The 27,521-nt window shown below is 41.8% G+C and overlaps 1 protein-coding gene across 1 annotated transcript in view; it reads right to left on the bottom strand.

Moving 5' to 3' along the window:
* The window catches only part of LOC122789432 (cofilin-2-like), a 177,594-nt gene extending 151,392 nt beyond the window's left edge, over positions 1-26,202 (bottom strand). Inside the window, exon 1 of the mRNA XM_044056891.1 lies at positions 25,854-26,202. Within this exon, the coding sequence (XP_043912826.1) occupies positions 25,854-25,856 (3 nt within the window). The 5' untranslated portion in view covers positions 25,857-26,202. The remainder of the gene's footprint in view (positions 1-25,853) is intronic.
* Positions 26,203-27,521: the final 1,319 nt, after the last annotated feature.

The following is a 27,521-nucleotide window of genomic DNA, read 5'->3' as shown; positions in this document are numbered from 1 at the left end:
ACCTCTACTACAGCATGGACAGGTAATTAAAAGGCATAGCTCTCTACTTCTTTACTACAGAGCCAAGGGAAAAAAAGAGTAAATAACTGCAGTTATAGTAGTGGGTAATCAAACAGTTTTGCATTTTCTGAATTTAAAGGATGAAAACTAGCAGCTGCCTTTACTGCCCAACTTAAATTTACCAACACAATGTTATTACAATGGGGATGGTAAAACATGGACAGCTGAATAATCTATTAGAACATCTACTGCTGAACTGTAATTTTACTTGCACAGCTGTACCACGTTCAGCATTACAGCACAGTTGCAGTACCCTAAGCCAAGACTACCAAAGACAGTATTACATAGTATGAAGGAAAGAATTCTGAAGCCCCAGAATAATGGTCCTAGTATTTCTCCCTCTTTTTGTAGGTTTTGGGAAGAAGAAAAAAAACACACACTATATGGAGACTAGATTAACCAAATTCTGAAGCCACTTCAGGAATGAAAGGATTTGTTCTCAAGTCAGAACAGGTTTTCAAAATAAAGAACTTCAAATCTGGTTTAAAATGTTGTTTTTTCAAGAACAAAGTTAATACCTCCAAAAGGAGCCTCCTGTAAACAGTAATTTACTTGAGGACATGAAGGGGGCTCCAATGGCAGACAAGCAGAAAAGGGCTAGAGGTGCACCCTTGCCTAGGCCAAAAGGGAGTCATCTTTGCAGAGCCTTCCCGGATCTTCAGAAGAAGCCAATCAGTGCAGTGCAAAGGGTGAAGAGAGAGAGAGATATTCCCACATTCTAAGTCTGCTTGTACAGACTCCTGGGGTAAAACCAGGAAGATAATCTATTTGAAGTATCTCATCACTAGACTGATTCTTGGAAGAAATCCCCCCTGGTGCTTCCATTAATGAGGGCCTGTTCTGGCCCTGCTCAGCTTTCCTCTACCATGGTTTGGTCAGACAGAATGCAAAAACTTGCAGAGCTAGCCTGGGGATGGAGCAACTCAGTCCAGTTTTATCATGCTATCATGCTAAGTCCACAAAGGGGGCAAGAACTAGTAATCCCCTTGCTTGTACCACATCACTGTAATGTGGTCTGAAAACTTGCAGAGGTCCTGGAGACCACAGATGACTTAGAATGTTAGAGCACTGATCCCCACCATGACACTTGCATGCTACCAGTCCTGCTCGTTTCACACACTTTGCATTATCACTTCTTTGGATACCCCCCCCCCCCCAAAAGCATATGTTGCAAGACTGGGAGAAAGTAGAGAGCATGGCTGAGAGAAAGCTAGCCACCCTTCTTACAATTCCCTGCAATCCAATCTAAAGAAATTGTGAGGATCTTGAGACTAGACTAATGAGTTACCATGCCAAGTTTATCCAAAGGAATCATGACATGAGGCCATGAAACAATCCTCAGAAATCCTTTGTAGATATTAGAAATAATTTTTAAAATCCCTATATTAGAAATAATTTTTAAAATCCCTTGAAATTTCTTTGTACAGTTCTATTTTGTAATAAAGACACAAGAAACCTCTCTAAGGGTGTGTCCAGAATAGCTTAAAATTCACTTGAAAAACAAGATTGTGGCACATCAGGGTATCGACAGTCTATAAAAGATCATCCAAAGGAAAGATGCAAGACACAAATACTCTTGATGTGGTAAATAACTAAAAGGATGGGAACTTTAAGAGCAAACCAGTTCTGAATTACTTGTAACCTAAACCAAGGGTTGGAGACAGAATTTTGACATCTGGAACCCTAACATATGGATTGACAACACTGGTCTCCAGACTTCCCCTCTACTCCTTTAATAAAATCTTCTGCTTATCTGGGGTAACACTAAGACCCCCAGAAACAAGTGTTCCAATACTGAAGGGAATGTTTGGTTTACAGATTAAGGGGAATAATTTTCCTGGTCAGGAACCTATGTGCTCTCTCCAGTTGCTGCATGTGCTTGGCTAGGTACATGCCAAGGGGGCACTGTACTCTAGAATGGAGCTGACAAGGGAGGAGTACAGGGATGTACAGACTTCATAGCTCACCTCATAAGTAAGGGTATTTCATCCAGGAACAAGGCAGAATGCCTTCCATACAATCGGAGACAATGTGGTGGTTAAAAAAGTCAGGTTGCTATCATCCAGGGTGCCCATGTCCCTCACAGCTGATTTGGCATCCCCACTAATCACATTAAGCACACATTTCCTCCATAGGGGATAATGATGCATTTCTTGGCAGTTTGAGGCCATGCTTCTAGCACCAATCATTAGTTTGGGTTAGGCCCTCGGAGGATGTTCACATCACCATGGGAATTTGAGACAGAGCAGTCATCTGCAAACCTTACCAGCCATAAACCACTGGATTTGCCTTCCACCTCAGAAAAGTACATCTCAACAGCAGAGGCCCCAAGACCAATCCTTGGGATACACAGCTTGTTACAGGTCTACTACTACAGGTAGCTTTCCATATTGACTGAGTGGGTTCTGTCAGCCAGCTAGCTGCCTATCTGGTAACATATAGGTTGATGCCTAACTGGGAGAGTTTATCTACTATGCCCAAGTGGGGAAATAATGTCAGAAGCTTTAGCTAAGTCAAGGTAGGCTGTGTGCACCATCTTCCCCTCATCCATAGCTTTGATAAACTTCATTAGAGTGAGATTGCCAATGTCCATGATAATGCATCCCATGGCCTTGCAAGTCAGGCTGATGGGCCTTTAACTGCCTGCATCAGTGGACACTCCACCTTTGTGTGGAGGGTGGACAGTGGCTGCCCTCCATATGGCAGGGATGAAGCTGGTTCTCAGGCTTTGGTTGAATAGGGTTGCCTAATGGAGCCAAGAGCTCATACAGGACACAGCCTGAGATGTTGTCAGGTCACATGGAGACTTTTTTGCCTTCGAGAAGACCTGTTCCCTGGTGATGAGGGAAGGGGGTAGGTGCTGGGGATGTCTTGGTTTACTGATTGGGGGTGGGAGACAAGTGGGTGAAGTTTTCACTGAATCAGTCTGCCAGCAGGTTGGCTACATCTACAGCATTTTGTTTATGTGGAGTTACTGGCCACCAGTTCATAGCAGATTTGGGTGTTAACCTTTGATGATGCAGACATGTAAAGGCAGCCTTGTGACTGTACCTAGTGATGTGGCCAATTTGGACTCAAAGCTAGCCTTTAGAGAATTGCACCAGTGACCTTATTTGCTTTTTCAGACAAAGAAGACATTGCATCCAATTTGGCACCTGCTCGTTCTTGGTCCTGGGCAGCATTGTCTTCCTTTTATTAGAGTTTATTGCTGCTGTCCACCAGACAGGTTATTTGGTCCCGTCAGGTATGGCAGAGGACATAGTTATGTAGGTGCTCATACAGATTTTTGGTGTAGGCTTGGAGATTAGTGCTAGTTCTAACTGAAGGGACAGTGGCTGCAAAGCTGCTTACACCTGCTCTCTGGCGATTTTTGGAAAATATTTTTTTTTGGTTTGAACCAGACAAGGTGGGGGGGGGGGGAGAAGAGAAGAGTCAGAGAGAGATGAGGACTTCAAGAGTGATTTCTTTAGGGTCAGATTTTACCAGGGAGGATGGCACTGTAGGGGTGCTACAGTAGCTACTCATGTTTGTTAGGACCAGGTCCAGGATATTTCTACTTCTCATAGGGCTGGACCAGCTGATCCAAATGCATTGTCAGTGATAAAATAGAAGAATCTCTGGGCATTCATGCTTGGCCTAGAATGTCTTCCACTCTATAGCTGGGTAGTTAAAAGTCCCAAGATCAGGGTAGACCGTTTAACCTTGATAGATTCAAGTCCAGACAGATGAAGTGGGTATCCTGAGTCATAGTTGGGGGTCTGGAGCTAGGATATGAATAGGTGTTTGTCAATTAACTGCACAGTTTCTCCTGTGCAACATACTGTTTGACCAGCATGGAGGTAACTCCACCTCCTTTAGCTTTGTAGCCCTCCATTTGGGGTCTGAAAGTATGGTAGGATGAGTAACCTGGTAAGGCTGAGGGTGCTCTCTGCAGCTTTGAACCAGTTTTATTGACTGGACAAGACAGCAGCATTCTCCAGGACAAGGAATGCTTGGGGTCTGAAAGTATGGTAGGATGAGTAACCTGGTAAGGCTGAGGGTGCTCTCTGCAGCTTTGAACCAGTTTTATTGACTGGACAAAACAGCAGCATTCTCCAGGACAAGGAATGCTTGCAATGAGTGCAGTTTCATACCAAGACTCTTAGTGTTTAACAGCATAACCTTTAAATGAAATTTCATGTTGGTAATTTTGTGCTCATGACTGCCTAAAAAAAAAAAAAAAAAAAAAAAAGACACTATGGGGGAGGCTAGAGCCTTTGCCAGAAACCTGAAGCCCAGGGGAAACAAATGGCTCTCTGTTAAAGCATCTTTGTCCATCAATCATGTCCTGCCAGGTCAGGTACTGGATCCCTTTTTGGAATGACACCAGAACTATGCCGATCATTCGATCATTTTCTGTTTGTATTGAGGCATCATTCTGGGCAATGGTAGGATGCTGCTTAAGGCTACAGAAATACCTGCCTAGGACACATTCAGCAAATCATGTCTTCATAGTCTAAAGAGATATGTTTCAAGTCAATCACACCAACCATGGACTATGACAGAGTCATAAGTGCCATATCACACATGCACTCAGGTAGACTAGCACCCAACAAGCAACTTACCATGACTTTCTCCTTGTCTAGCCTGCTGAGGGGCACATCTGTTTTATGTTAGTCCCCTAGGATTAGTATGCTGGGTTTGTGGGTGGGCCTTAGAGGTTGAGACATAGGTATGTGCACTGTGCGAGATGCAGGTCTCAGTTATGTTTACGTTGAGCATCTCTCCATATGTAGATTATGTTGTACAGGTGTAGTGTTCATAATGACAGGCTTGTGACAGACAGCAAAGATTCTAGGTTCTTAACTGCATCACTCACATATTGCATTCCTGGGTGGTAGTAGAGGGTTGTCCATGTACATAAGGCAGCTGCTACACTGTCACAGGATGCCAATGTCAACCAGACTAGCAGGAGAAGCCATAAGAATGTGTCCATCCATGGTTGTCAATGTACATAAGGCAGCTGCTACACTGTCACAGGATGCCAATGTCAACCAGACTAGCAGGAGAAGCCATAAGAATGTGTCCATCCATGGTTGTCAGAATCTGTGGAAGATAGGTCATGGATAGTAGAGTGGGTACCGTTGAGTAGGGCTGGATAAAAATCAATATAGAGTAGCTCCGAGCAAGGGCCTCACTTTCACAGGAGTGCCGTAAGGTATTTCCATCTGTAACAGTGCCAGATTCTCAGAACCCCATCTATCAGATAAAATGGGGAAGATGAAGGCCTAGTCTGAAGCATAGGATTTACAGAATTGCTGGGGGGGGGGGGGGGGGGCAAGCCCATCATTCTGACTTACTTTTTGGACTCTGGGTTCTAGGAGTCCCCTTCCCCATCTTCTTGCCACCAATATTTACATTTAACATTGCTTGCTTTTACTCATTTAAAAGGGAGTTTTTACTGAACCTGAAGGTAAAAATCTAGGCAAACCCCTGAATCAATTTCCCCTTCTTAAAACTGTTTTAGGATCTTGGCAGCAGGAAAGAAAAACAAGTTACAGGACAAATTAAATTATGCCTCAATGGCCTCCACTGTTCCATTCTCAAACCTGAATAAAGCAAGTCTTCATAACTGACCCAGTAGCTCTGGAACAGACAGATGAAAACCCAGTTCATAGGTAGGTACTAAGCTATCGGCCCAAGGGCCTACATAAGCCTAGCCAACAAGGTTCCCTGGCTTATGCCACCCAAGAAAGTTATTTTCCTGTGCCACTGTCAAGCAGACACACAGAAGTGATCCCCATCCACTCAAGATTTTTCTTGAAGAGTGCTAACGAAGAACTTTGCTGGACATAGATGGGTAGCCTGTTCCAGAGTATGGAAAGTCTCTGGGACAGGAATCTACCCCTCCAGCATGTCTCGTTTATTGTGGCGACAAGGTTTAGGTCCCTAGAGCGTGTAGCTCTGAGGGATTGGGATTTCTTTAGGTATAGCATGTCCAACAGCTCTGGGTTTGACATAGCTTTATATGTTAGGCAGAGATCACCTCAGAGTAGCCGATATGCTACAGAGTTAAGCTAGAGTTTGAGGCGGTCAGTGTAGGGCATTTGAGGCCAATAATCCTCTTTGTGAAGTACTTGTGGCCTTTCCAACTGCTGCAGATGCCTTGTGAGGTACATTCCAAAAGGGGCACTGTACTCTAGAATGGGTGCAATGAGTAGAGGGGAACAATGACCTATTTTTCCAGGATGAGAACCCTTCTATGATGGTGTGCCATGTAGGACTTCCTGACTACTGTGGGGATGCGACTATGAAAGGACAGACTACTGTCAGAGTCTCAAGGTCTCACACATTCGGTGTTAAGTAGATTGCTGCCTAGGTGGTAGTTCATGGGTACAGAGTTTTTACCAAAGGGGATGACACTGCACTTTTTGGCATTGAGCTTGAGGCCATGGCTTTGACACCAGGCATCTGTCTCAGCAAGGCCCTTCTGTAGGATGTCCACATCACTTGGGGACTTTACTATGGCTCCCAGTTTGCAGTAATCTGCAAACTTCATTAGCCAGAGGCCTTCTGTGTTAGCCTGTACTTCAGAGAAGTAGATACCAAACAGGAGAGGTCTCAGGACTGAACCTGTGGTACTCCACTTGTCACCGCTTTGAGGTCTGAATTGGAGTCTGCAACTTTTACAGCATGGGTTCCATCAGTGAGCCAGTTTGCATCCCATCTTGTGACGTAGGGATTTACACCTAGTTTAGCTACAATTCCAGAATGGGGGGTGGTGTCAAAAGCCTTGGCGAGGTCAAGATAGGCTGTCTGAACAACCTTGCCCTCATCTACAGCTTTGGTGACTACTTCAAAGAAGTCGATCAGGTTCAGGAGGCATGATCTGCCTTTCACAAACCCAAACTGGGTGGGATCCAGAGTTTGGAGGTTACCATGTCTTTACGAGTTCCATGATGATACGTTCATTGGCCTTGCAGACCAGGCTCATCGGGCTAGTCCCCAGGATCAGTGGTGGCTCCCCCTTTATGGAGTGGGATAACTTTTGCTGTGCACCTGAAGCCTGGTGCAAGGCTATTATTGAACATGGTGCTTAAGTGGAGAGCCAGTTTGTTCTGAAGTTCATGTAAAACACAGCCTGGGATGTTGTCCGGTCCCATGGATACTGTGTTTTTGGATTTAGAGTGCAGCTTTTACCCGCATAGTTGTGATTACAGGGACTGCATTCTTCCTGTATAGATATGGGTCCTTTAGGGGGTGGGGGGGGGTAAAGTTAGCACTGAGCCTATCTGCTAGGATGTTGGCAATATCAGTTGGTTCTGTAATTTTCATGCCGTTGTGCTGCAACTCAGAGCAGATATGGGTGTTGCCATAAAGATTCTTGACATAGCTATATAGAATGCTTTGTGGTTATCCTTAGAAATTTTGTTTTTGTAGCTTGCTTTGGAGGATCTTATAAGGGTCTCACTTACAGAGGCGGACCAGGGAGCTCTTCCACTCATGGGAAGTTAATCTTTTGCAACAGTTTCTTCCTTCTGTTGTACAGTTTATGGCAGGGAACCACCAGACTGGCTTCCTTTATTTTTTTTGGAGGATAGTGTCTTGGTTCTGTCTGGGATAGCACGATCCATGCACACATGCAAGTGCTTAGAGTGCATGGATTCAGCAGTTGTAACTGTATTGTCCATCTGCATGGGTGTCACGAAGTTCACCACTTCTGTCTTAAGAAGCATGAAGTTGGCTTTGGAGAATTTTTTTACCATTGTTTCCTTAATGGGGTGGGGGGTGGGGGGGTGGGATATAGATATCAAGGGTGATTAGCTTATGGTCGGATCGGACCAAGGGGTTGAATTCAGGTGTGGAACACCTAACACTCATCACTCATGCTGGTAATGACTAGGTAGGATATTATTGCCCCGGGTGGGGGGTGTGTGTATAAGTTGATCCAGGGCATTGGAGTTTATGAATTCCAGAAGGTGTTGAGCTAAGGAGTTGGTACAAGAGTAGTTTTCCCAGTTAATGGTGGGGTAGTTGAAGTCACCCATTATTAGGGTGTTTGGTTGAACCCTAATATTTTCCAGTAAATCAAGAAAGAGGAGTGGGAATCCTGGGGCATGGTGGGGGATCTGTAGCAAGCTACAATTTGGATTGCAGTTTTGCCCAGAGTTAGTTGCACTTGGACAACCTTGGCTACATTATGCTGGGCAACTAGCCTGGAGGTGTGGATATCCTTAATGAATATGGACACCTCCTCCTTTGGTGTTTCGGTCCAGGTTACATGGCCAAAAAGTGGGGCATGAGTTATAGCCTGGTAGTGCAGGGGTGCTCTCTCGAGCCTTGAACCAGGTCTCAGTCCCTGCACAGATATCTATGTTCTTTATTTTAAGGAGTCTCTCAAGTGAGTATATTTTGAGATTTAGACTTCTAGCATAGAGTAGCATTACCCTCAGTTTTTGCTCACCTGTTCCTGTTATGGTGGTGAATTTATTTGAACCTTGCCTAAAAAAGGCACTATAGGGGCAGCAAGAGCCTTAGCCAGTATCCAGAATCCCAGGGGAGACAGGTGCAGGCCATCTGTGGCAAAGCATCATGGTCAAACAACCATTTTATCCCAAGCAGACATACTGCATCTCCTTAGAATGACACCAGAAGCTTAGCCAATTTGAAGTAATTTTGTCCTTTTACTGCAGTATAAATCTGGGTGATGGCAGAATCCTACTCAGGGGTAGGGTCATACCTGCCTGGGCTACAAGATCAGAGAGCTCTTCCATGTCTGTTGTAACAAGTCAAAACATATCTGCTGAGAAATTCCATCCATTCTCACTAAATCATGGAAAGATTTTTTAATTCTAGCTTTGAAGACAAAATGAGACTGTTGGCAGTTAAGTGAACGCAAACCAATAAAATCTTAAATATACAGAGTTATTTTAGGCACTCACTGTACAAAAGATATTGCCATTTAATTTTGATTGTGCAGGTGCATTTACTGTAGAATAACAACCATTTTAACCAATAAAATGAGAGAAGGGTAGTTTGTGCAATACTACTAATATATGGTCGAAGAAACAAGGGGGAAGAAGAGTATTATGTACAGGTTATAAGAAGTTTCCTTCAAACCAGACTGCAAGAACACGTTTTACTACTGCATCATAGTTTGTACATCATTTGTAATTTATGCAAGATTTAATCACAGCTTGCACTAGTTTTTAAATAAGGAAACACACAATCTCTACATGGACTTACCAATGCCATGAAAGACAAATACTGATCAATTGATGTAGGAAAGTGCTTGATGACTATTTTTTTCCCTTGCACGTGCAGATATATACACAAGAGAACACAGAATAAAATTACTCAAGATACTGTCAATTGTGCTTAGTCTTTCTTTCTGACAAATGTGTTAGCCCATATAATGCATAGCTGGCATTCGGCACCTGCCAAACCCACAGTTGTAAGGAGATCCTTATTTCCCCACAAGGGCCCCCAAATAAAGCAGCCGCAGGTTTTGCTGTCTCCTTTGCTCCTAGTCGTTCGCATGGCTGTTAAAGCACTGCATGATTTTTTTTAAAGCTTCCCTGTAATGTACACTACTCGGGTCTGCTTCAGTAAAGCAAGGGACCCAATTCATTGCAGTAAAAGGTCCTGGTGCAAAGCAACAGGCTATACATGTAGATTAGCAGATTGGAGATGCTTATTGTACTGCATCTTTTTGAGAATGTTTGGAGCTGGTTCAGAATGCATCTCCAAATCATCTTTTGGAAGGAGAGAGTAGATGGGTCCAGGAGAAGGTACTCCCAACATATAATTTTGGGAAAGTGGTGGCATAACTTGCTGCAAATGGGGCAGATAATGTAGGGGATCAAATTTGGTAACAAAAGGACTTAAAACATTTGTACAGTCAATCCATAGCTCTCAACTGTCCAGGTTTTTGCCTCATTTTTGGTCTGTTCCTCATCAAAAAGTTGTGGTTTTCTGTTAAATCAAAGGACTAAATAAATGACATACATTTGTGTTTCCAACTTCATATCCTTCTGAAAATGCATGCCAACACAAATTCTGCTATTCCAGCAACTTTCTAATGTTACAAGAGCAATATTTAAAATCCATACCCATTTCTGGGCCTTTGTACCCAGTTATATTAGAATGTCTAGATTTCTTGAGCCAAGAGGTTGAGATGTAAGATTTCTGAGAAAAAAAAGACTAAACTACTAACCAGACCTAAACACTTGGCACACACGCCTGCATGTACACATCATAAACCACATTAGATATCCTACCATTTCTAATAAGACACACACACAACTTTCACCACAGATTTCTACATCACAAAACACTGCAGGCACTGCTTGATACCTTTATTACATACACACCCTCTTGAAAGATCATAGGAAGTTACTATGCTAATGGCCCTAGGGCCCTTACAAGCCTAGCCAAGTTCTACCCTTATTTCCATAATCAGCACCTATTGCCCCTGTCCAGAGGAACACATGTGGAACCCCCATGGTGAAATTACAGTTATCCATCCCAATCATCCAAACTGCACTTGTTTGACATGAACTGGGAGCCTGTGCCAAAGCTGTGGTAACCTCTGGGAGACAAATCTGTCCCTCCAACAGGTTCTATTAATGTCACATACCAGGTTAAGGTCTTTAGCGAGTAACCTGTGTACCATTTGACTTGCGGATATGCAGCACTTCCAACAAAGTAGGGTCAGAGATTGCATATACAATGCAGACTGCCTCTGAATAGTCTGTATGAAACAGAATAGAGACAGTGATTTGAGACAATCCACACAGGACAGATGCTGAAGACCTTCAGTTTTCCTTACGAGGAACCTTTGCAGTCTCGCCAATTGCTGCAGGTACTTGCAAGGTACATACCAAAAGGGGCATTCTACTCAAGTACTGGCCTGATGGGGGGGGGGGGGGGGAAGAGTACAGGGAGAATTTTTTTTTCTGGAGGCAATTCCCTTACTTATGAGATGAGCAATACAGAATTCTCTTACCACTGTGGAGACATGGTGATACGGTAAGGTAGCCATCTGTGTGCCCAGGTCTCTCACCACAGAGTACTTAATTTGGGTGCTGCTACTGATTTGGTAGTTAGCAGATCATTCTTACCGAAAGGGATGACCATATTATTTTGCATCAAGTTTAAGATGGTGACTTTGGCACCAATCATTTGACCCTCCTGTAGGATGCGGACATTTGGAGAGATTCTAAGCCCGTTCTGGCCTGATGGGGGGGGGGGGGAAAGAGTACAGGGAGAATTTTTTTTTCTGGAGGCAATTCCCTTACTTATGAGATGAGCAATACAGAATTCTCTTACCACTGTGGAGACATGGTGATACGGTAAGATAGCCATCTGTGTGCCCAGGTCTCTCACCACAGAGTACTTAATTTGGGTGCTGCTACTGATTTGGTAGTTAGCAGATCATTCTTACCGAAAGGGATGACCATATTATTTTGCATCAAGTTTAAGATGGTGACTTTGGCACCAATCATTTGACCCTCCTGTAGGATGCGGACATTTGGAGAGATTCTAAGCCCGTTCCCACTTTATCAGCAAACTTGGTCAGCCACAGACCTTTAGTTTTTGCTTGTACTTTGGAGAAATAAATCCCAATAGAAGAGCTCCTACAAATGATCCCCCTGGAAGACCACTGGTTACAGGTCAGCTGTTGGAGGTGTATTCCCTTATTTTTGACTATATGGGTTCCATCAGTGAGCCATTTAGCGATCCATCTAACAATATAGGGGGTTGACACCTAGCTGAGCGAGTTTGTTAATGTCCAAGTAGGGGATAGTGTCAAAGGCCTTGGGCCAAGTCTAGAAGGCTGGGCTGTATGTGTGAATTTCCCCTAATCCAGGGCCTTCGCTATCAGGCATTGGAGTGTTTGGAGATTACCTACACCTTTAAGCTCCATGATGTATTTCTCCATGGAGAGACAGAGAGAGAGAGGACAGAGAGAGAGAGAGAGGACAGAGAGACATAAAGAAGGCACTAGGGGGGGGGGGGGGGCAAGAGCCTTAGCCAGCAGCCAAAATCCCAGTGGTGACAGATGAAGACCATCTCTGGCAAAGCATCAAAGTCTGTCAATCTAGTCATCCCAGATGCTGCATCCCCTTAGGACACCAGAAACTAAGCCAATTATTGAAGTCATTTTCAGTTTGCATTGAGGCATCATCCTAGGTGAAGGTAAAACGCTACTTAAAGATAGGGACACAGTCTATTGTGTGTATAAGAGAGCAGTTTTCTGTAGAGAAAAAAGTGTGTGCATTGTGCTTGTGTTTGGGAGGTCTCTGGTGTAGACCTCTGCATATGTAGGTGTGACTCATTGTCATTATATACTGACTGGTGTGTGACAGAACATAGATTCAAGGTTCTTAATAAAATTGCATCTCTCACATGTTGATGTTTGTGTGGACTAGGAGTAGAAGGTTGCCAGTGAACACGAGGCAGTTACTACACTGCCGCGGGGATACTCATGTCAACCACTGGCTAAAGAAACGTTGGGAAATCTTCTCCTAGTGTTAGGCAAATTTATATGGTCTGGAAAGGAGGTTGCACTTAGGAATGGATGGCTAGAGGGCAACAGGTGTGTTGGTACCTCTAAGGTAAGGCTTAATTTTCCACCAGACAATATATTGAGCAGGACCACGAAAAGCCTCTGGAGGGCCATAAGCAAAGTGCCAAGGGAAAATTTAACAAGCAAAATGTTTGCGTCTATAATCACCACTACATGGCAGTGCATGATGCTGTGCTACATGTACAGGGTATAATTGTACTAAATGCCAGTGTGCATGTGTACCTCTGAGTGGCTACCTTTTTGTGTTACATGGACTTGTCACAGTGGTACTAAATGCCCATCAGCTTGGGCACCTTGACACTTAGTCTTAATGGTCTGAATGTAGTAACACTTACAATGATGGTTAAATGGTGCCGATGAGCTTGAGGGGGAAGGGGGCATGACAGCAACATGGTTACACTTCACACTCTCTTTGGTAGGGCCCCCAACTTGAAACGTGTCGGGGGCCCACAAAATGCTAACACCAGCCCCGATATAATGAAATATGTACTCAAGTGGTGGTGGGCATTAAAACCATGCTCAGCATTGGGTCTGGATGGGGTATTTCCATATTTTTAAGTCAATTCACCTTTAGACTCATGGCAGAGCAGCACCATTAATTCCTTCACATCCTTCTCACCATAAAACCAGATTTAACAGAAACCAGTTTGCCTTAAGGGACTATTCCAAGGCAAATGGCAAACTTACTCAAGTGATCTGCTAAACACACCAACCGCACCTCAAAATCACTCTGTGCTCCTCCAAGCATGCATCAAGATATCAGTCCCCAAACTGAGGAACAAATCCATATGGTGGAAAGTGTAAGAGCCTCATAACACCCAGTCCCCCATTTAGATGAAAAAACACAAAAAACTCAATCCACCAAAAGTATGAAGAGTCACCACAAACCAAAATTTGCATAATCACCCCCATGAGGACAAAGCCAACATACTAGCAGAAAATTCAGCTCAGACTGCTTTCTAACCTGTTGGGACTTGTTTGAAACAGGACAAAGGATTATATGCAGGGAAAGGAAAGTTTCTTTGCCAAGGCCTTTGATAACATTATTGGTCAGCAAATCAAACTAAAATGTTAGCCCTGTGTCACTCAATGGACACTCAACTGGTCTGAAAGAACCCATACTTTCCAAACAGCAGTTACCAGTAGTGCCTCCCAGGACCACTGCTCTTTAGTACTTCTGATGTAAAGACCAACAGCCAGGGCCTTTGAGTTTGCAGATGGATGCAATAACCCCCATCAGCTTCCAGGTTTTCATTCTCTGAGCCAAGAGAATTCTCTGACCACTGCTTGCAGATTGTGGCAACCGCTGGTTTAAGCTAGTTTTTCACTGGAGAAGACTTATCACTGATGGTACCTCAGTTCCTTTCCTTGCTAGAAGTGTAACAGTTACATTTTAGCCACTTGTGATCTTGATATGGTTTAGTTTTGGCCACCAAAAAGAGAGGGACATCTAGCAAGGCCTCTCCTTTATTACAGTTACTCCACCCCTGTAGACCAAGCCAGTCCTCCTATCCTGCTGTCTGCCTTGATATGTGGAATCAGGCTGCCATTATCAAAACCAACCCATGCTGTCCTGATGCATCTAGAATGCTCTGCAACTATACAAATGTAGTATTTTAATAGTTACCATGACCTTGGTTTGGGTCATAGGCTGAGAATAATAGTACCCTATTCCCTACACTGCAGGATTGCCACAAATGTCAAACTTAACACCCCCGCTGCCTTCCAATAAATCTCCCTTTCCACAATTCTCACAATATTTCTACCAGTCCTCCTAAAACTCTGGATCACAAGTCCAATGGCTTTGCTGTACTACTCTGCTTTTGTATCTAGCAAACAAAAAGGCAATGCCCATCCTCTGGCTTGCCATCACTTTTATCCTTTATTGACCAGGATATTCACACTAGGCTAGATGCCCAGTCAGGGGAAACCTGAGGTGCTATTTATATTCTTAGGGAAAGTCTGCCCAGGGCAGCAGGGAACACCCCTACTCATCACTGTGCGAGTGGAACCCATTTTGCAATAGCACTTTTGGCTTCCATTCCAGGTGCAGAGAAACAGGAAGGCTGATGAGTGGCAAGAGAAATGAAGAAAGCAAAAAACGGAGATGGCAGAATGTGTGCGGGATTCAGAGATGTTAATCTGTTTGATGGAGATGTCAGCAAATGGACAGTTAACTCTCCAGTCAAGAGGGTTGCAGGATGATTTAAAGAAATAGTGACGCAGAGTGAGCCAGAAAATGAAGACGTTTCCCTGGGGAGACATTATGGAGGAAATATAAAATGAGGATACAGAGACAATCCTGAAAAATATAGCAGTGTAAAATAAGAGTGCAGTAACAGAAAAGGTAGAACATGAAAAACGAAGTACGTGATAAGGTTTCACAGTAAAGATGATGAAATGGGTAGGTATGAAGTGTTGGGACAACTTCACAGCTCCAGCTCCTTTGAGAATATAAACGCATTTATTTTTACCAATGGGGACATTTGAGACTGCTTTTCAAAGGAAAATTTTACTTGGGAATATGGAAAAAATTAATCCATGGAACCTGCGATAAAAGCAAGTTAACAGGGAAACAAAAAGGAAAATTTGTGTACATAGGTGTGTACTAGGCTAATGGCCCTGGAACCTTTACAAGCCTAGCCCATAGAGGCGTGCTATCATGCCACTACCAAGTAGAACTACTGGAGTGATCTGGGTGAACTTTGTATTACCCATCCACCCATCACGATTTCTTTTGAAAAGGGACAGCGAGGCACTCTGACATGTATGGGAAGTCTATTCCAGAGCATGGACAGTCTCTGGGTGAGGAACCTGTCCTCCAGCATGTTCTGTTGACTGTGGTAATGAGGTTGAGGTCTCGGGAGCATGTGGTGCAGAGGGATTGGGATTTCTTTAGATGTAGCTGGGTCAGACATGGCCTGCAAGTCAAGCAGAGATCACCTCTATGTAGGCGATATGAAACAGAATAGCTAGAGTTTGTCCGTGTAGGACATGTGTTTAATGCCTCTTCATGAGGTACTTCTGTGGCTTCTCCAGCTGTTACAGGTGTCTGGTGAGGTACATGCCAAATGGGGCAGTGTACTCTAAAGAGTAGAGATTACTATCTTTCTTCCAGGATGCAAACATCTTGGCAACGATATGTGCCACACAGGACTTTGACCACAGTAGCAATGTGGTGGTAGAGGTTGCTGTCAAACTGCATCCCCAGATCTCTTATACCTTCAGTGTTCAGTGGGCTCCCATCAATGTGGTAATTAGTGGGAAGAGAGTTTTACCAAAGGGGATGACATTTTTGGTGTTTAAGGCCATGGTTTCTACACCAGTCATTGGTCTCAAGTGAGGCCTTTCTGTAGGATGCCTGCATCACTTGGGGAGTTAATTGCTCCCAGCTTGCAGTTGTCTGCTAACTTGGTCAGCCAGAGTCCCTTTGTGTTTGCCTGGACTTCTGAGAAGTAGATGCCAGACAGGAGAGGACCCAGGATGGATCCGTATGAGGCTCCACTCGACTGGTTGGCAGTCTGACTTGAGTCCGCTACTGTGTTCTGTGAGCCAATTTGCAACCCAACTTGTGATATGGGGGGTGATGCCTAGTTTGGAGAGTTTATCAATAATTCGAGTGAAGAATGGTCAAAGGCCTTGGTCAGACAGAGGTAGGCTGTAAGCACTGCCTTCCCTTCATCCACAGCCTTGGTGACTTGAAGTCAACCAGGTTGAGCAGGCATGATCGCCTTTTCACAAAGCCACATTACATGGGGTCTAGAGTTTGGAGATTTCCTCTCTGTTAATCAGGTCCATGATGCGTTCCATAGCTTTACATATCAGACTAGCCAGGCTAATGGGGCAATAATTCCCAGGGTCTGTAATCACTCCCCCTTTAAGGAGAGGGATGATTGTAGCCGTGCACCATTCAGTAGGGACAAAGCCTAAGGTGAGGCTGAATAGGGCACACAGATGTGGTGCCATTTCACTTTGTAGTTTATGTAGAATACAGTCAGGGATATTATCGGGTCCCATGGAAGCTGTATTCTTAGCCTTGGACAATGCAGCTTTAACCTGTGCTGCAGTAATGCCGGGTGCCTGACATTCTTCCGGTATTGTGATTTGGGGGGGGGGGGGGGGGGTAAAGTTGGCAGTGAATGTCAGCTAGTATGTTGGCAATATCTGTTGGCTCAGTATAGGAGGCACCATTGTGCAGTAACTCGGAGCACATCTGGGTTTTGCTGTGGAGGTTCTTGATACGACTATAGAAGGCTTGTTTTTAGTGTCTGCTGCAATTCTGCCTTTTGTTGAGGCTAATAAGGGAGTTATTTCAAACAAAGGTAGAAAGACAAAGCACTTTTGAGACTTTAAGTTTTGGATGTTGCAAAAGTTTGACAAAGGGTTTAGACTGGTGGCTGGGACTAATATATAGTGTGTTAAAAAACAGAACATGCTACACATTTACCAACTATGACAAACAGAGGGGAATAGGGATGTCAAAATACTACAGATAATCCAAAAACTTTTTGCTGAAAAGGACATTTGATAACCATGACAAAAGAATGTTTACATTTGTGGGGGAAATGTGACATGATGCAAAAAAATGTCAATTCAAAACTGGACATTTATAGGATTTCAAAAAATGAACACATTAAAGGAAAAAAATATATATTTTTCAAAAGTAGTAGAAACAGAAATTAAATGAAAAAAATGAAAGATTTTGATATAACTGAACACGACAAAACTGGGAGGTGGTAAAAATGTCTCTTGATGGGACAAGTACAAAATAGAATACAGTAAGAATAAGAATTATGGAGTGATCCAATACAAGTTATGTACCTGTAATTATAATAGAAAACAAATGAAGATTACAAAAACTACGGGGAAGAAAACCTGGAATTTGGGAGATGTTCTTGAATAGCCACAATCTGCAGAATTACAGTAAAGATATATGCAACTAGCAAAAACATGAAGATTAAATTCAAATAGAAGTATACAAAACATGGTTATACTAATTGTAAAGAAAGAAAACATATTTCTAACTATAGTGATAATGAGATTAAACAGGAGACCAATTTATGTGAAAAGGAAATCGCATGAATCGTTACGCAAGCAAAGAACTTTAAGGGAAAAGGAGTTACTTAAGCAGACTAGTAAAGAAATGTTAAAGAAAAACTCAGAAAAAAAAAAAAAGATTGTGTAGTACAGTGAAGAAAACACAAAACATGGAAAGTTTGGAAAAGTACATTTCTTTAAATGAGCTACATAAAGTATTAGGACAAATCTAGATTTGGCTGCAGGACCAGATGGAATAAGGTATGGAATGCACAGAAATTTAAGGGATTGGCAAAATATTTTACAAATTTTTAATGAATGGCTAAAGGAAGGGTTTGGCTATAAATAATTATGTAGTAGAACTTGGAAGACAGACAGATCTTATTTTCACAATACAAAACAGATGAAAAATAAGGGTTGTCAGGATTTATTAAAATTACAATTAAAAGGAATTGGAGGATATCTGGACACGAAATCTTATGAGTAATGTAAAAAGAAAAAAAGGTTTAGGTATAGCAATAAGAGGTATACATTTGCACAATGAATGAAAATCCAAAATGTTAAACTTAACACAGACATCAAGATACAAATAGAAATCAATGGGGAAAAAGCAGAAGAAATAAAACAAGCATCTTAAAAAAAAAAAATAGTATACTTGGTAAATATAACTTACATTTACAACTGTACTTAAAGGAATTCATGCTATTTTTTTTTTTTTTTATATATATATATATATATATATATATATATATATATATATATATATATATATATAAACACATTTGTTGACTGGGAGTGTCCGACTATTTAGGTCCATTTTCAGCTGAGGCCCGGGGAGAAAAGCTCCGCAGTTAAAATAAACAGACAGTAGTTACATTGGATTACGTAGCTATTAACAATTTAACATAGCAATTAATTACAAACATTTACAGATGAAGAAATAGTACATCAGCAGACAACTAGAATCTTCTGCGAAGTACATAACAGACAATAAGTACTAGGCTTAGGAGCATCTGAGCTTGCTATAATCAAGGTAGTTAATGGGGTGGAAAGAAAGGTAGTGGTTGGATGGGGTGGGTGATATTAGAGTGGGAGTTGCAAGGGCATAGCCAGCATGTTTTTAGTATACGGTACTCTATTAAACCCAGTAAAACAAGTTGTGTATGTAAATACAGCGGAAGAAGACTTGGGGTATATGCCACTTCATTAAGTTTGTATAAAGTGTTAAAAATGGAGGAGAAAAATTAGTAGTGAAACCGTACAAATGAAATTTTGGGGTATGGTAAAATGTGTTACCAAGAAAAAATAGTGTGAAAAATAAAAATGCTACAGAAAAAAAAAAAAAAAGAGAAGCAACACTTTTGTGATGGCTTGGTGGATAGCTACTGGGACTATGGTGTATACAGTTCTGGGTTCGAGACCCACATGGCTGTTGACCCCGGGGATCATGTCAGTCGCCCTGCTAGACAGGGGTCCAGGGAAGTAAATACTGCGGGAAGAAATATCCATGGAAATGTTATGGCTAGGCTTGTATAGGCCCTAGGGCCGATAGAGTAGAATGTCAAGATTTTCCTTAAAATTGCCAGTGAAATACAAGATATTAAAAAAAAATGAAAGAACATGGTCAAGAACCAACAGAACATGCGTTTTTGAAATGCAAAGCAAAAAAGTTATCGGATATGATTAAATATGGATATTATAAGAAAGTAAAAGAATGTTGAAATGGATAGTTACTGACCCCCATATGCATAGAATATGGGATAAAGGGGTTGTGGGTGGATTAAGTGAAGATCAGATGGCAGTTATTGAAAAAGGAGTGGGGGGGGGGTCTAATCAGGTTAAAAGTTTAGTATGACTGTAAAGGAAACCAGTACATGTAATACATTGGTATACCTGTACGTCTGTAAATTTGTTTGATATAAAAGGACCCCTTACTCTTTTGCTGTGGGATCTTTCACATCCACCCAAGTTACTACCAACTCACAAAGCAGTTAGGACCTTGGTTTGACATTTCATGTAAAAAGGGCGACATTTCCAAGTTTCATTCTGTCCCTGAACCCAAATAAAGTGCAGCAGTTCTTAGCTCATGTTTGGCAGACTGAGATTTGGCAATGTTAATGAACACGACTAAGCCACCTAGAGGTTTTAAGTTTGAGATGAGTTCCTACCAAAAACATGTTTTGTTTCCAAGAGACAAGTAGAACATACAAACTCCATATAGGCACTAGACAATATGGCCAGGACAGAACCTTCTACCTGGGAGAGGACTACCTCAACCATTACGCCTGTGGTCTCTACTAGTTAAGAAATCTTGGCAAAGATGGTCTCCCATCATAACAAGTCCAGTTCAATTTGGTGCACCAGAACAGTCAAACAGCACTTGCTTTATTGTCTTCGAGGGGGAAGTATGCAAGCTGTCCATCAATAATATTGCAACCCACTGCTGAAGTTATGGCCATTTCCAAGCTTCAGATTAGAGTCTTCCTTGTCTACTCAGTTTCAAGTATCATAGTTTTTAAATAAGTTCTAGTATAGGGAAAACAAAGCTAATGGCTCAGTTAAGTTATAACCTCTTCCTGCAGGATCTCGGTCCTGGCTGGACATGTAACACCTCTTAGTATACAACATTCCATTCACACTATCAAGTACCCCTTAAAAACGCCAACTGGTTAAGAATTTACAGTACTAAAACACAGTTTCACATGAAGGTCAGAGCATGATAGAGACTACAGGAGTGACCACATTTTCAATGCCTAGAAATATCTCTTAATTTAGAGTATGCCAAATCATATTGCATAAATGCTATTTCTAAACTTGGCACCTTCACAACGCAACTGCCACACACACTACTGGGCACAACCAAAAAAAAGAATCACTAAAGTGGATTAGAAGTGGTACGGTTAGTTGCAATTAACCAAAATTTGTGACCACAGCTTTTGCCTAGCTTTCTTTTTTGCTCATCATAAAGCACTAAATCTGGTCCATCTATAGTCACTAGCCAGCCTTAGGCACAGTCCAACTAGGTGGCCACCTAGAGAACCACTCAAACAGGGACACTTTTCCAGTAATCTGGATGGTGCAGGTAGACCAGAAGGGGGGCACCAAGTGGTGCGCATGTGGGGGGGGGGGGGGCTATGGAAACCTTTTGCCTAGGGCACCAGTTGACCAAAGGCTAGTCCTTCATACTTCATTAAGTGCACACATTTTATTGGAAAGCACAAGTCGTGGGATTTTGTCTATTCAAAGTCAGTGAACTTTATTGTCATTCAGACTACACAATAGTGCAACTGAACAAAACTGCATTACTTCAAAGTAAATGTGCATACAACACAATACAGATATACAACATACTAATGCTAACCCAATGACAACAGCAAGACATTTATACAGTGCAGCAGAAGTACAATGACATGCATCCAGGACTATTCCACTTGCATGCCTTCGTCAGTACCCAAAATACTGCCCGTATCAGACATTTCAAATTGCACAAATGTAACTCTGCATATTGCACAGAATGTTAACTTTGCATCGTTAGTGTTACTGTTATGACAGTTAGTTGATTAGCGGGCAGTCAAGATACTGTGACAGTGTTGTTTACTGATCCAGACGAACGGTGCACCATGCCCAATACTGGTTGCCAAGCTCTGAACAAACTACTAATGCATGTAAAGATTCTTTTAAAGGAGGATCATTTACAATGGGAATGCTAACTAGTAGTGTCTAGGACAATGGGATTCTTTATTAAATGCTGAAAGTTCTCAAGTCATTTTTCTCTATTTATAATCCTTGCTATGAGTAAACATTTAAAATATTTTAAATTGACTCTCTCCACTAGAACAGTACCTCGCTGTACTGTGGTGGTTTCACTTTCAAAAAAGTTATCCCGCCCAGAAAAAGTCTCTCCAATTCACAAATGTCATCAAGGCCACTGAATACAAGTAGTTTTCTGGCCAATTCCCTCCCCAAACGGAGATCATAACCATTTAAAAACCCACCCATGTTGTGATGTCACAGCTCCCTGGTCCTTTCCCTAGCCATACAGAAAATATAGGCTAGAACAAAGAAAGTGGGTCTCCTGCTGTGAGCAGTCAATCACAGCAGGTAACAGCTCAAATTACCCTTAGCAGTTTGACAGCTAGGGAAATTAGGTTGTGAAAGGAGACTGAAAAGAGCCACACTAGTACAATTCAGGCTTCACAAAAAATGCAGTTTAGCCATTCTAAAAAGCAGCAGCAGTAAAAAGCACTCTGTTCTGTAGCATTTGCACTAAGCAGTCACTGAACAGCATGAAATACTTAAAACTGACTGAAAAAACAGCAATGCATGTAAAATCAATGCAGTGACAGGAGCTTTAGAAAACAAGAGGCCTGCACCAGCACTGCAATATGGGATACCAAGAGGTAGACTAAATCAATTACTTCTACTTCAAGATGCCAGAGCCCATGTGGTCAGACTCAGAACTTGTGTACAAAAATATTTAGTCCCAAGGTGGTGTTAAAACGTAGGAAAAGTCTGTGGGTGTGTTCTCCTTTAAGGACAAAATATTAAAATCAACTAGGGTTTCCAGCTTTTCAAATGCCCAATGTGGGACATTTTTGGCACAAACGTCAGATTTGTCAGGCTGAAAACATACCCACGGCCAGTACAAATGACTGGAACTTCACTTTTTTGCCTAAATAAAAGCGTATGCTTGTAAGCATTTTAGTTGCTTTTTCTGTTTCTTATAACATTTAGGTGTTTCGGATACAGAATAACTTTTTTTGCAGGACACAACTGCCCAAAAAGGGGCTGTCCCTCGCAAAATGGGACAGGTGGCAACTCTAAAGTACACGCACAGGACCGGCCTTTGGTCAACTGGTGCTCTAGGCAAAACGGCTCCACAGCACCCCCGCACACCACTTAATACCCCCATTCTGGTATACATACACCATTCAGATTACTGGAAAGTCGCCGCCTAGCTTGCCTATGCACACACACTTTGAGGCAAATTTAATTTGCAGTTCATTAATAATTTAGACACTTCTAAAGCTTGTAAGTTTTAATAAAGTACATGTTTCTTTGATAACGTCAACAGCATCACACAGTTCACCGAATTCAGTCTTTTCTGCAAATAAGAAACCCATAAACGGAAACCGGCGATATTGAAGTGTATTAACCCACCAGATGCACAGTAGCAAGCCCCACCCAAAACCCACCTGTGACCATTTTGACTGCACCGCCCACCATTTGATTGAAAGATGCCACCAAAACACAAAAAAAAAAAACAAACTTAAGAAGATTAGACAGATATACAGAAAATACCGAACACATACATAACAAAAACGCAAATGCGATTGATGTGAAATCAAATAATTTATTTTAGCAGTTAATCGGCATTAAGTGTATTTTTGTTTACTGTGTGGGAATATGTACATACATGTTAAAATCTAGGAAGTGTGATATAACGATATGGAGAAGACAGTGCAAGCTGTAGTACTTGAGTTAGATAGCAATTTAATGCAGGGTAGGATAATTAGAATTGCTGTAAAAGAAGATGCTCTACTGAAGTGGACTATTCTCAAAATCGTTAAGAATGGTTGGCCATGTGGGCTAGGCTAATTGCAGTACTAAACAGTTGTGGTACAGGTACTAAATATATATATTGTGCCACACCTAATTATGTTAAGTGCATTGGTGTACACGTGGAGTCATTAGCAGAAATACAGCTATTCTGTGTAAAAATAAAGTAGATGAAGTATTGGAATGGATATCCACAGCTTAGCAAGGGATTAGAAAGGTAAGCTTACATAAGTAGCGCAGAGTATGGATGGTAGTTTGGGTGGATACTGGTGGTTAAACAAGAGCGAGTAATTTCTAATACAATGTTTTGTCTTGTGAATGAGAAGCTGCAAATCTGAAGGACACGTTTCGAGTGTCAGTTACTGAGGATCGTCTTAAGTTTTCTTCTCTCTACAGGAGATACTGCAGATGAAATTCAAAAACTGCAGGGATAAAGAATTTATGTTGGGTGCATACAGAGCTTAGGCTGGTGTGATGATAGTAGCACAAAAAATTAAATGCATTATTTAAGTCTGACAACAAATTATATGATAGAAGCACCTTTATGTAGTGCCTGTTATTCCGTTATGCCAATCACGGCAGGCACGCCCATTTCTGCACAAACTCAATGATGGGTTAATACAGCAATAATCCGCGCCTGGGTGTGGGTAATGCTGGATTTACCCAGGGCTGGCGTGGTTTGGTCACCAGGGAGAAGCCCGAGTGGCCAAACAAAGCCAACCGTGGGTAAATCCAGCATTACCAGGCGTGGGTTATTGCTATTATACAATAACATTAAGAAAAAAAATAATTACTTTTCTTTGGCATTGTATAATGCCTCCTTGCTGCCCTTCGGCAGCTGTCTAGTATTCGATGTACTGCGCATGCGTATGCCGACGCAGCAGAGAGCTGTGGGCAAAAGCAACGAAGAAAGCAAGATCCAAAAACCGCCAACAGTAATACCACGATCAGTAAAAGCTGTCCGGTTTCCACTTCTGGTGCAATAAACAATGCGTCCGGTTTCCACTTCTGGTGCAACAAACAATGCGTTCACCACATGGGTTACTACCTTAATTGATACTAGAAATCCAAATAAGGTAGATATGCTTTACAAAATTAATGGTTTTGTTTATTCTACCTTATCAATTTAGGCTTGTAAATCTTACCACCCCTTCTTTAAGTGCAACACAAGGAGAAGCACTAGACTACAATCAGCACACTACTCACGCCGCTTTTTTTTCTATACAAAATGCATGCCAATACTAAATATACACAATGTCTTACTTTACTTGCGTATCTGTATTTCATTATGTGCCCCCCACCCCATTATATCCTGCTTTGTCCCCAGCTCTGGAGGGCAGAGTTAATACAGACAGTAGTACGGAATTACACAATACTACTACAATTCCGCACGCACCCCATTGGTTAACCTCTTAGAACAAAAAATCTGGCCCAACCCGTAAATAAAACAAACCCCAAAATAGGGACAAAACTTCAATATTCCTCTTACAAACTTAAAATGTTGATAGGATATGAGGTCTGAAATCTTCGCACTTCAATCTTTAAGGAGTTACCACTAGTTTCCAAAAAAAATAAATTAAAAAAAATAAATAAAAAAAAGGACAAGAGGCCAAAGTCTGGACATTCTGTGAAAATCTGTACAATCGAGAGATACATTAAGTAACTCAATGGCGATATAACCGTTCCTTACACAAGGGAGGTGAGTATCGCCTTAGTTTCGCCTGCACTTACAAGGCGCAACTACGCCCATCTTTCTATACACAGTTTAATAGTGTATGGCAGCAAGTCTGAACGAATGAAGAATACATCTCCAAACAGGCGGAAAAAGAGGCACTCCAGTCAACCTAACCCCAACAAATGGCAAACCATCTCGTTTAAGGTTCATTAGTGTCTACACGACTCACAAAACTCCATAACTATCTGAAGACACACCGGTTTTAGGACAGACCACCACAAGTGTTCTTGTACATTTGGAGGAGGAGGAGGAGGAGGAAGGGGGGCCGGCGGTTCAGTTAAATAACGTGGGGACTATGCGCCCCCACTTCCACCGGGGAAGGGTGGGGTTCAGTCACAGAAGAGTTTAGAACCACTGCTGTACTTAAAACCCGTACTGCCCATGGAGGAACCGTATTCGGGATGCCTTAAAAGCAGACAACAGCAGTAAACAACTGTTGGTCGCTCTGCTAGTAAACTACAACTCTGCATTAGTAATATAGACTGACTTTATCAGTCATCAATTACAAACTGAACACACACTACCAGTAGCCAAATTATTATCAGCCAACAGCACTGACATAACATCGTTACATAGCTATATAACCTATAATTACGCACACCTACAGTATCACGACATCCTCAGATATGTATCTTTGATCAGAGAACTTTTTGTAGAGCAAGTCGAAAGCAGCGGAACTCAACCCAAAGTAAATTCCAGCTGGAAAATCTCAAATAACCAAGAACCTGAAACTTCATTAAAACCACATTTCTGTGAGCTCTGAAACATAAAACATAGTAAACAACAAAACACCACCAGCCCAATTTAACAATATAAATTAAATACTTCCGATTATAAATAAGCACTGTCCCTACAATCTAGAGACATAATTCACAATATAAAACAACTTACCATAACAGCGTCAACTAAACTTTCGATAAGTACAATAAAATGCAAGAAGGAAAGAACACGCAAAGAGACGTAACAAAATTGAAACCGCTCTCTTGTATGAGCAGTACTTCCTCACTCCTTTAACAACCACCAACCATCTTTTATTTCCGGGTTCTCGTACACTAACGCCTTCACTGCTTTGACCACGGTCTTAGTTTTTAAAAACTAATTGTAAAAGGCCAACAGCAGATATAATTGCGAAATCAGCACTCATAAATGTGGAATGTTTAAATTAAGCAAAAGTTGAAATTGTCTTTGTAGTGTTATTTCTTTGTATTGTTATATTTTCTCCCGACCAATAAAAATCGGCATTAAAATCTTATTTCCTTATAAGGAAGTTTCCAATAGCGCTTCTTTTATTCTAGGTGTGACCAAGGAAACCTACCCAGGTGAACCAACCTACTTTCCTTATATGGAAACGTTTGCGAGGCTCCCAAGGAAGTTAAAAGGTGCACTGTAACAATATGTTACAGGTAAATTAAAACAAAGCACTGCAGTGTAGTTTTTAAATTGGTAAAGAAACAATGTTTCATACTACAAGATAACAGCGTATATGAACAGCCTTATTTGTTTAGTTTTAATCAAACTTAATGCCTTGAAGTAAAATGCTAACAGTAACAACGCTCATTTGTGCAGACCTGTGTAAAATAAAATGTCGCTGAGGTTACTTTCTGCGGATAAGAGGGCTGCCATTAATGACTGCGCATTTGTACAACCAACGATAAAATAAATACATTGAAAATAAACAATGAACAGCCTTTGCTGCTCTGACTCATAAGAAATTCAGTAGCTCTTCATACATCAACTACTCTTTTCAAGCAATTATACCGCTGACGCAAAACGTTGACGGTCGAGCTTCTGAAAACGGGTAAAGCTATACCTTTAATCATTAGCATTATTTTTAATTGCAGCTTGCCATTTTTACTAAAAAAAATCGCATGTGCATATAGCAATAGTTTGAGAATAAATCGGGGAATTCCTGAAACTACGGGACAGCTGAGAAGCAGACTTTGCGCAAGTAGTATAACCACGAGAGTCTAGATTATTGCGTCGGAATAATAAAATAGCGCGCAATGGTCTCCGTAGCAATAAACACAATACAAAGCGTGCAGTAGTCTCTTCGCTTCGTTTTTCATAGGTAGGCAGTGGTGGCTGGTGACTTCAAATTAAAGAGCGGCTACAGGAGACAGCTGAATGGGTGGGGGCCAATTGAAAGGGGTGTGGTCAACTAGAAAGGGGTGGAGCTATACTCAAAACCACGACACCAGGAACTTTAATTAAATACGCTGCCCTGGGTGCCAAACCGTCAGTAGGAGAGTCTAATCAAGACAAAGTGAAGTGTAGAAGAAAAGACATTTCAGTGCATTGGCTACATGACAGCTTACATAATATCGAGATGGAAACAAAAAGGTTGCGAGGCTGGAAAAAATAACTTACTTTTTAAATACATTACTGGAATGCCAGTCAAAATCAAGAATAAAAAAAAAAAGGAGGAGCACTCAACTCGAACCACTTCTCCCTGCATCGCTGTTCTAATTATAATTTATATTCAGCTTTATAAAAGTTCCAAGTAACATGCTGAAAGTAGCTGATACCCCACTTGTAAAAATGTTTATTATCCAAAAAAGA

The sequence above is a fragment of the Protopterus annectens genome, chromosome 1.part2 (genome assembly GCF_019279795.1).
Source record: "Protopterus annectens isolate FY-2018-M chromosome 1.part2, PAN1.0, whole genome shotgun sequence".
NCBI lineage: Eukaryota > Metazoa > Chordata > Ceratodontiformes > Protopteridae > Protopterus > Protopterus annectens.
This window is presented reverse-complemented; position numbering and strand designations above follow the sequence as displayed.